Source organism: Trypanosoma cruzi, genomic scaffold (assembly GCF_000209065.1).
Source record: "Trypanosoma cruzi strain CL Brener 1047053517115 genomic scaffold, whole genome shotgun sequence".
In the NCBI taxonomy this organism is placed as follows: Eukaryota; Euglenozoa; class Kinetoplastea; order Trypanosomatida; family Trypanosomatidae; genus Trypanosoma; species Trypanosoma cruzi.
This window is the reverse complement of record NW_001849496.1, coordinates 184,924-193,713: the sequence shown is the minus strand read 5'-3', so window position 1 is coordinate 193,713 and position 8,790 is coordinate 184,924. Positions and strand designations below refer to the sequence as shown.

The window sequence follows — 8,790 nt, the reverse complement described above, 5'->3', positions numbered from 1 at the left end:
GGCGGGAGAGTGAAATGGCACTGCCTTCACCACTGACCCTCCGTTGTAAAAGATGCAACTTGCCATCCGAGTACAGCAGGGTGCTGGCGACCTCCTTCTTCCCAGCACTGTCCATGCCAACCGGTCCAACAGAAAACGAGCGGTTGTTGTCCGTCACCCAAAGGTAGAGCGGATTGGCGTTTTCCCCCTCCGTGGCGTACCCTCTCTGTGTGTACAGCATGACCTTCCTTTTCCCAATGGTCGCGGTGATGAGAGCATCCACATGCAGGCTTGAATCCTGAGAGGCTTCCGATCCTGAGTTGACCCACACGCCTGGAAGCGTCCCGATGGCCTCCGTCCACGTTGTCCCCATGTCACGCGACTCGTACACCCTCTGGCTGCTCTCGCAGTCAACAATCATGAGAAGTGATCCCTCCCACTCGGTGATGCGGGGTGAACCGCATTTCGCAGGGGACATGCCCTTAGAGAGCGACCAGGTACTGCCGTTGTCCTTCGAGTAAATAATCATGGAGTAAACGTCAACCTCATTTTTTTCATTCATCGCCATCAGAGAAAACACAATCGTGCCATCCTCCATCAGAACACCTGAGCCACCAGAAGCAATACACTCCGTCAAGTTACCTTTGTGAGCAGCTAAAGTAGTCTGCTGCACCGGCGATTGAACTTCGTCCCATTTGATCCACTCACTCGGCTCGCCGCCCGCAGAAGGCTTCGTGACCTCACCAACAACCAGTTTTAGTTCCAGGCTGCCTTCTTTCCAACTCCCATTTACAGGGGACAAGGCAGTGCTTCCCACAAGAAGAAACACCTTATTGCCCTTCATCGTTGTTGTGGGGTGGCGCACAACATCCAAAATCCCCTCTCCCTCCGCTTTGCCAAGCACGGTGTGTGCACTCCGTGTTCCTTTAACGACCTTTTCAACAAGAGTGGGCCATTCCCACGCAGAGTCGATGTACTCCGCAACAACATCAGAAGACGGCTTAGTTGATTCGTTATGGGGGGGTTTGGCATTTATGTGACCTTCGGCAAAAGCAGCAATTACTCCACCAGCACTGACAAGAGAGGGTGAAACAAATGAATCCCTCCCACTTGAGTCAGTAGTCCCCTTCTTCGGCAGCACCTGCGTCGTCTGCGGCACAAATAGATCGACCCGTTGCAGCCCCTCAACACCCCCTGAAGTGCTCCCCTCTCCAGCAATGACACCCGTCAATGTCGACCCAGAAGGAGTTGAAGCAACAGCATTACTTCCCACCTCAGCGGTCGCAGCTCCACCACAACACATCAACACGACAAGTAGGAGCAGCACCGCGGAATTAAACACACGCCGGGACATGTTGGGCCTCTGCGGCTCACTCTCTCCTCCTTCCCTCCTCCTTCCGCTGGATCCGGTCACACGGCGACGGTTGTGTGTGCGGGGTGCCTTCACTGCAGCAGCACGTGAGAGCATATAAATATGTGTGTGTGTGTGGGCAATGTGTGCTGTTGTTGGTCCCTTCAGAGACTTCGAATTTCACAGTAGCGATTCGCGCTTGGTCGTAGCTTCCTTCCTAGCCTGCGTGTGTTTGTGTGCAAGAAATCAAAGTAAAATCTAAAAAGCACCAAAACAGGACGTGGCAGAGGAGTGGGTGACGCCACCATCCACAGTGTAACACACCAACGTCGTCGTAACCGTCACAGCAATTACTCTCACCGTCCACAACGGCCCAAGCACTCTGAGGCTGCACAAAGAAGCAGAAAAATTGACGTTTGCGCACGGGCCAATACACCCTCCGGCAAACGGCACCAACCAACAGACAGACAGCAGAAATTAAAGGCGAGCAAAATCCCAAGTGCCGCGGGATCTTTGCAAGCAGCGCTCCCTGATTGCAGGGCCTTTAAAGCGTTCCTCGCTGCAATATCCCCCACCACCCCCTCGGCGTGTCGATGGATTTTCCCGTTCACCGGAAGAAAAACGGCGGGATGCTTCGGCAAGGGTCGCGGACACACAGAGCGCACCGTCGACGCGATCAACGGGCGCAGACACTCGTGAAGTGCGATCCCTCCATTTACTCTCGTGGACGTGAAGGAGGCATGAAATGTCCTCTTCTCTACAGTAGTCCTGAAACGCAAAAAAATTCCGCAGGACATCCCGCGCAGCCACGGCCTCCTCAGAAGCCCGACAGTCCACGCCGCCGCACCGCTCCTCAAGAGGTCGCCAGGCCCGGTAAGGCAAGCAAAAGGAGAACAGCAATTTGGTCAGGGCGTTCAGCAAAATGAGGCGCAGTAGTCGGGTGAGCGCGGCCCATTCACGTCCTCCCCCTCAACCGACCCACCACACAGTCGAATCACACACCGAAAAGAGCCGTGGTGCATAACAAAATAGCACGGCCAATAGCACCTCGAGCTCTCCTCAATGTAGTCTCATGGCACACACGAGGCATCACGGGAAGGAACGAATAATTGCATCCCATCGGCATAAGCACGAAAATAAAGCGCGGATTTTGCCCCAGTGAACTCCCATCCAAATCGTCTAAGCAACAGAGTTTCTGTCACCGACCCTCAGGAAGGGCTGATGCATCAACTGCCGCTGACCGATCTCCGGCGATGCAACAAAAAGAGCCGCCGTCTCCCAAGGTTCGTCATCACCCATTCTCCCCATTGAGGGAAGAGAACGCAAAGTAACGGTGTGGGTGTGTCTAGCTGAAAGAAATGGAGGAAGTGGCTCCAGCCGCGAAACAAATTAAACGGATCCTCCTCCCGAATCCTTCAAAGAGACCGCTCGATCAACTGCCGAGGTTGACGGCGCGGAGGACAACACCTTGAATGTATGGAGCACCGCAGCAACCTGAATATATTCTGCAATATCCGCGGTCAGTTCATGAACGTACAAAGAAGGGACAGCAAATTCAAAGGGGCGTGTGAACCTGTCAGTGATGACCCGCGCCGGAGGATCGCCACTCCCACCCTCCAAGGGCACCTCAACGACGTCAAATATTTCCACCGCGTGGCATAAATTAGTGCCTTGCAGCACCCCATGCAGTGCGGCAATTGAAAACCGTCTCGAACACGGCGTGCGACAAAGGTACCGAAAGAAGGTGCAGCAAATACCCTCCACATCTCAGCAGTTCCAATCATCCAGTAAAAGGCAGGAGCACCAGACAGTACCCACGGACTCACCGAATATGGCATCAAAAGGCAGCGAGATGCCAGATGCCGAAAGGCTCGCATTTCTTCCCCCGTGACACTTCCACGGATGAATACAACAGCCGTGCCCTGCGGCCTCTCGATCCCTTCGAGACAACGCTGCGGCCACATGGCGACGGCTCAATTTGGCTGGCAATCAGATCCAGTCGTCGCGGCAAAACAGTACAGAAAGTAGGATGGTGGGCCCGCACATTCGCCCCTTTGATGCCTGCCTCAGCTGCATGAGTGAAACTCGTCTTCCCAACAGCCGCGCTTCGGGTGGCTGAAACACCTGCCCTCACATTGAAAATGACATCTGCAAGCGCCTGTAATTACTCAACACCGCCCGTCAGAAAAAGAAAACAAAGCGGCACTCAACCCCTGCAGCCACACATCCCTCGTAACCATTTGCAAACTCGTTGTCCTGCAGAAACACCTAAACAAAATAACAAGAAGGCCGTGCATTGCTGACAAGGGACAAGAACACGTTGCTTTCATCCTGCAACAAAGGATTATGCCTCCTGCGTAACGCAGCCACAAGTAAGCGGTGCGCCACCACCGAAACGGCGGGCATGTTGCTCCATGACCCTCCCCCTCCACAGGGGACCAAGAAGTGCAACAGACCATCCTCTCACCAAAGAAAAAGCCCAATGGAGCGGACACTGCAGTGTGCGGACCACCCTGCAGAAACTCCCTCAGAGAACAAATGCTCTTGAATGCCCTTCAAAAGGGGCCAGCGGGTTGGCCGTGGAGCAAACAAAAACCAAAGAGCCACCTGCTCTGCACGCATCCAATGACGCAATTGGGAGCGCAATGTTGCAGGGCACATCAACCACCCTGTTCTCGTCTCCGTCTGTGCCGGCACGACAGTCCTGCCATCACCCTTCGCCCTCACAAACTATTCCACAGGGTCCTTTGAACCAGAGACCACCACACGGCAATATGCCAGCGGAGGAGTGCTCTCCATACCGCACAAAATAAAATGTTCCCACGTCGAGGACCGCAGTAAAAACGAGCACAACGATGAGCAACACGAGGGTTGTCTGTGCTCTAATTCATCACAACACTCTATCCTCCGTTGATTCAGGCCTCTGCCACACGGCAAGGCACAGATGTAACATCATTTACACGCAACAAAGTGAGATCCGCAAGAACATTGTCATACAGAACGCAACAACCACCAGCCCATTCAGCAGCCGTTGTGGCCATATTCCGTGAAACATGATCCACGCCCACAGAGAACTTGTTCTCCAGTTGCACAAATAATTGATGGGCCAAGCAACGTGGGCCCAAGAACGACAACGCCAGTCGATATTAGGCCTTGAAGCCGCCAGTGAGAGCCATTGATTGGAATAAACACCAAAGCCACCAACGGCCAAAAAGAACTGCGACAAGGCACTCGTACTTCAATCAAAGAACGGATTCGTCTCATCCAGGAAAAAGAACAAACAAATAATATTTTTCCTCCTCACAGAGCCTTCCAGCAATAAAACACCACCATGCGATCCGCCCTATCGGCATTACTCAGGAGCACGAGACATGTGCAATGTGTAGAGGGCTCTGCAATCAAGCGGATGAGAAATGCTCCACGGCGGCACTCAGACTCCTCCCAGGCCAAGCATCAACCAACCGCGAGCAGCATGCCTCTTCATGGGCTCTCCGTTTTGGTTACAACCGAGACGGAAAGCCTTCGTCGCTCAGCACCAACCCCGCGTTGCGACGTGTCGCCGAATAAAACAAGTGAGGATGGCAGAGCGCGTCATCGGGGAAATCGCCCTCAAATTTGGGAAACAGCATCGCACCCGCCGGAAACAGGTGCGCATGATTTCCCTCCACGTCAGCTGCGCAGCCTGTCAGATGAAAAAAAAATTCGGTGAAACGGAAGTCAGCGCACTCACCTCCACCCCAGGCAGTTTTATCAGGACGGTCGAATCATCAATTCGTGAGCTCCACACTTTTTGAGGGATATTGTGACCATCTGACACGTCCACGTGCATGCCCACACAATGTCCTATTTCCTTTTCCCCCTCTGCATGCGCCCGCATCGTCTCTTAAGCCACATCCAGGAGGGATTGGATGGCGAGTGGCACCTGGTCAGCCAGCAGCGTTCCATTCCTTAAAGCAAAGAAGCTCCCAGCCCCAAAATCACTGGCCATCAATCAGTGATGCCGTTGGCACAGGACCTCCTCTGGCCAACGCCACACACTTGTTCCGGAGTACATGTTGTCCCATGCCTCGCTGACGCCACCCTCAGCATCCCCTACAGGTACACCGTGCATTCACTCCCAAAATACGGGTGTGGGCTACACCTCAAGAAAACTGCACAATATGCCTGCAAACTGCTCGTTGAAAGTTGTCATTGTGTTGAGTCTCGGGGGCAACGCACTCACACGTCGCAGCTCCTCAGGAGATCAAAGAAGATAGCAATCATCATTCAATTGGGATGGGCTTCGCAAACCCCCTGCGACATTTTGTCCGATGGGGTGCTTCAGTGCATATGAAACCTTGTCTGCGGGACGGAATGCCTATGCGCTCTAAAAAAGCAGGTGTGGATTCACGGAAAAAGAATACATAATAAAACAAAACTAGAAATTCACAAATAAATAAACAATATAAATACAAATATAAACAAATACAAGTATATAAATGTTGGAATAAGTAAATATTAATATTTTTTATTGACATACACATATAATCAGCAAACTAGCAAACCAATAAATCAACCAACCAAGCAATCTGTCAATAAGAAGCAGAGAGAAAAACATATACATATTTAAAAATATAAATAAAGAATAATCTTCCGGGCAGCTGGCCGGATCCTGAAATAATCTATGGAACCAAACAAGTTAGGAAAAAGGTTCTTTAGTTAATTGCTTCAATGTTTTCCTTTCATTCAATATATAGAATTCTGTGGACCACTAGCATGGTTCTTAGTCCTCAGTTAGGATTTGAAGTATTTATTACTTACGAAGTGGCAGACTTTGGGGTCCTCCAACCACAAGACCCCGCCGCGTGGTGGGAATCAAAAGGGGGTGGGTGGGATGGCAAAAACAAAACAAATATTATCTGGCCTCTATCGGCTCCCTGTCCCCTACAAAGTCGCGTTCTTCCCAAAAGATTCATACGGTAGAAAGTATCATAAAGAATGCATTCATTTATCAGGATGTATATACATTAGTTAAGTTAGCCAGCTCTCCCACGATCATTCTCTTCACAAGCTCCTAATAATATGAATACAAATATAAATATAGTTACATGTCCATAAAGACGTATTTTTACTCCCATCAATGTTCATTTTCATATTTATATATATTGCCCACAGTTTTTATTTAAATTTATTTATATTTTTAGTGGCTTCTGAAAAGAATGTTCGCCAAGAAAAGTGGCTAGCTAATTTAATAAACACATATCTCCTGATAAACGAACTCTGTACGAATTTTCTCCCATCTTATAATCGTTTGGCAGGCCGTGGGTAAAAAAAAAAAAAAAAAAAAAGAGCAATAACGCCAAGATGATTCATCCTTATTTTTATTTTTATTTTTACCTTCCCACCCGCCCCTTTTGATTCCCCTCATTGCGGGGTCGTGTAGCTGGAAGATCTTAAATTCCACCACTTTTTAACCAATAATATTTCTAATCCTATGAAGGTGCGGCATGTCACGAGAGTGGCTATCAGAATATGTATATATATATTTGGAGCTAAAAATGATGCGAATCTACTGTCTCTCCGTTCACCCCTTCCTTCTGCCCCATTTGCTTAATAACTATAGATGAGTTCAGGATCCGGCCAGCGACCCAGCCAAATAACCTGATATGGTTATTTATTTATTTATTGATTTAAAATTATTTATTTACATTTATTTATTGAATTGTTTTATATTTTCGATAATATTTATTTATTTATTTCCACATTTATTTACAATCATACTTTTGTTTCATTTATTTATAATTATAACTCATTATCAACATTTATCCACTTATGTTCGTTTATCACCATTTATTTACATTTACTTCCTTATTTGGCTATTTAAATTAACTTATCTATATTTGTTTTCCTAGTTATACTTATTCACGTTCATATTTGTTTGCTTTCATCTATTCCTAATTTATATTTTTTATTTATTTTTATTTATTGATTTTCCTTTATTAGGAGCTTGTGAAGAGAATGATCGTGGGAGAGCTGGCTAACTTAACTAGTGTATATACATCCTGATAAATGAAGGCATTCTTTATGATACTTTCTACCGTATGAATCTTTTGGCAAGAACGCGACTTTGTAGGGGCAGGGAGCCGATAGAGGCCAGATAATATTTGTTTTGTTTTTGCCATCCCACCCACCCCCTTTTGATTCCCACCACGCGGCGGGGTCTTGTGGTTGGAGGACCCCAAAGTCTGCCACTTCGTAAGTAATATTCTAATCCTAACTGAGGACTAAGAACCATGCTAGTGGTCCACAGAATTCTATATATTGAATGAAAAGAAAACATTGAAGCAAATAACTAACAAACCTTTTTTCTTAACTTGTTTGGTTCCATAGATTTTCAGGATCCGGCCAGCTGCCCGGAAGATTATTCTTATCTATTATTTGTATTTCCAACTTGTTGATTGATTGATCAACCGATTTTTATTTACTTAATTTATTATTTATCTTTATTTACTTGCAATCATATTATTTATAGGTATAGATTAACCCCCTTCCTCTCTCTCTTCATTACTTTTAGATCGGTCCTCGCGTATAGAATAATTCGTCATTTTGCCTTTTTACTCATTTTTCAATATAACTATAAAAAGATAACGTTATTGTCAAATATTCATCAATTCCTACACTCGCATGCCCGATTGTCCTCTGTCCCCCGCATCTTTCCCCAATAAATCCGGCGGCCCGCACACCGCCCGCCACCTGCCGGGTAAAATCGCGAAGGGAAACCCCCACCCACCACAGAGTGAGCGGCAGCGGGGGCCGCGCCTCGCTCTCCCGAGGGCCTGCGCGCGGAAGGAGGAGGGAGGCGCCCGGCGGTTTTTTCGGAAAGGCGAGGGCTTTGCGGAAGCGGCGGCGCGTTAGGACGCGGGGGCGGCCACGCGGACCTTTCTTTCCGCCGCTCGCCCCGTTAGGCGCCGTCGCGGGGCCAAAAAGAGGCGGGCGATTTCCCATCTTGGCCGGGGCGGGACGTGTCGCCCAAAGTTTGGGACCGAACCCGTTCGTGGAGTGGAGGCTCGCGTCTCCTTTCGCGTTTGGCTTGCTATTTTCAACTGTCCTTCCGGGTCGGGGGTGTTATTTACGCCGACCGCCGCGGTTGCGCCCCGTGAAAGGGGTTTTTGGTTATTTTATTTCGTATGAAACGAAACGGTCCTAGATGGGATGTTTTTTTTTTTTTCGTATAAAAGTATTCATTTTCTTTTTCTTTTTTTTTTTTTTTTTTTTTTTTTTTGGAATGGCTTTCGCTTTCGGGGTTTTTATTATTGGTATCGTCAACCATTTCCTCATGGGAAACGGTTGGCGCAACTGCTGAGTATTGATATATTGGGGGCGTTTTGGAGTGAATTAGTGATGCCATTTGACGTGTGAATATTCTCATATTTGACAAATTAAATTTCCGAGGCACTGCTTTTGTATTATGATTACCTCTC

The 8,790-nt window shown here is 48.3% G+C and overlaps 1 protein-coding gene and 1 pseudogene across 1 annotated transcript, besides 19 other annotated features; both read right to left on the bottom strand.

Moving 5' to 3' along the window:
• On the bottom strand, positions 1 to 1,447 carry Tc00.1047053511413.19 (trans-sialidase, putative; the record flags this gene model as incomplete). The annotated part of the gene is made up of 1 exon (XM_800625.1): positions 1 to 1,447. A coding segment is annotated over one exon (1,447 nt), but the record flags the coding sequence as incomplete, so codon positions are not given.
• Positions 1 to 5,117: a sequence feature (areas not merged during assembly with more than two copies in the genome that could not be assigned to a particular haplotype).
• Positions 2,529 to 5,735, bottom strand: Tc00.1047053511413.11 (annotated as a pseudogene).
• Positions 5,118 to 6,736: a sequence feature (haploid, Esmeraldo-like haplotype).
• Positions 5,724 to 5,827: a microsatellite.
• Positions 5,932 to 5,952: a sequence feature (AT_rich).
• Positions 5,954 to 6,385: a mobile genetic element.
• Positions 6,485 to 6,512: a sequence feature (AT_rich).
• Positions 6,516 to 6,961: a mobile genetic element.
• Positions 6,637 to 6,657: a microsatellite.
• Positions 6,685 to 6,705: a microsatellite.
• Positions 6,737 to 6,788: a sequence feature (areas not merged during assembly with more than two copies in the genome that could not be assigned to a particular haplotype).
• Positions 6,789 to 7,569: a sequence feature (haploid, Esmeraldo-like haplotype).
• Positions 6,980 to 7,081: a microsatellite.
• Positions 7,130 to 7,301: a microsatellite.
• Positions 7,311 to 7,735: a mobile genetic element.
• Positions 7,570 to 7,708: a sequence feature (areas not merged during assembly with more than two copies in the genome that could not be assigned to a particular haplotype).
• Positions 7,709 to 7,915: a sequence feature (haploid, non-Esmeraldo-like haplotype).
• Positions 7,783 to 7,819: a sequence feature (AT_rich).
• Positions 7,916 to 8,790: a sequence feature (haploid, Esmeraldo-like haplotype).
• Positions 8,554 to 8,591: a microsatellite.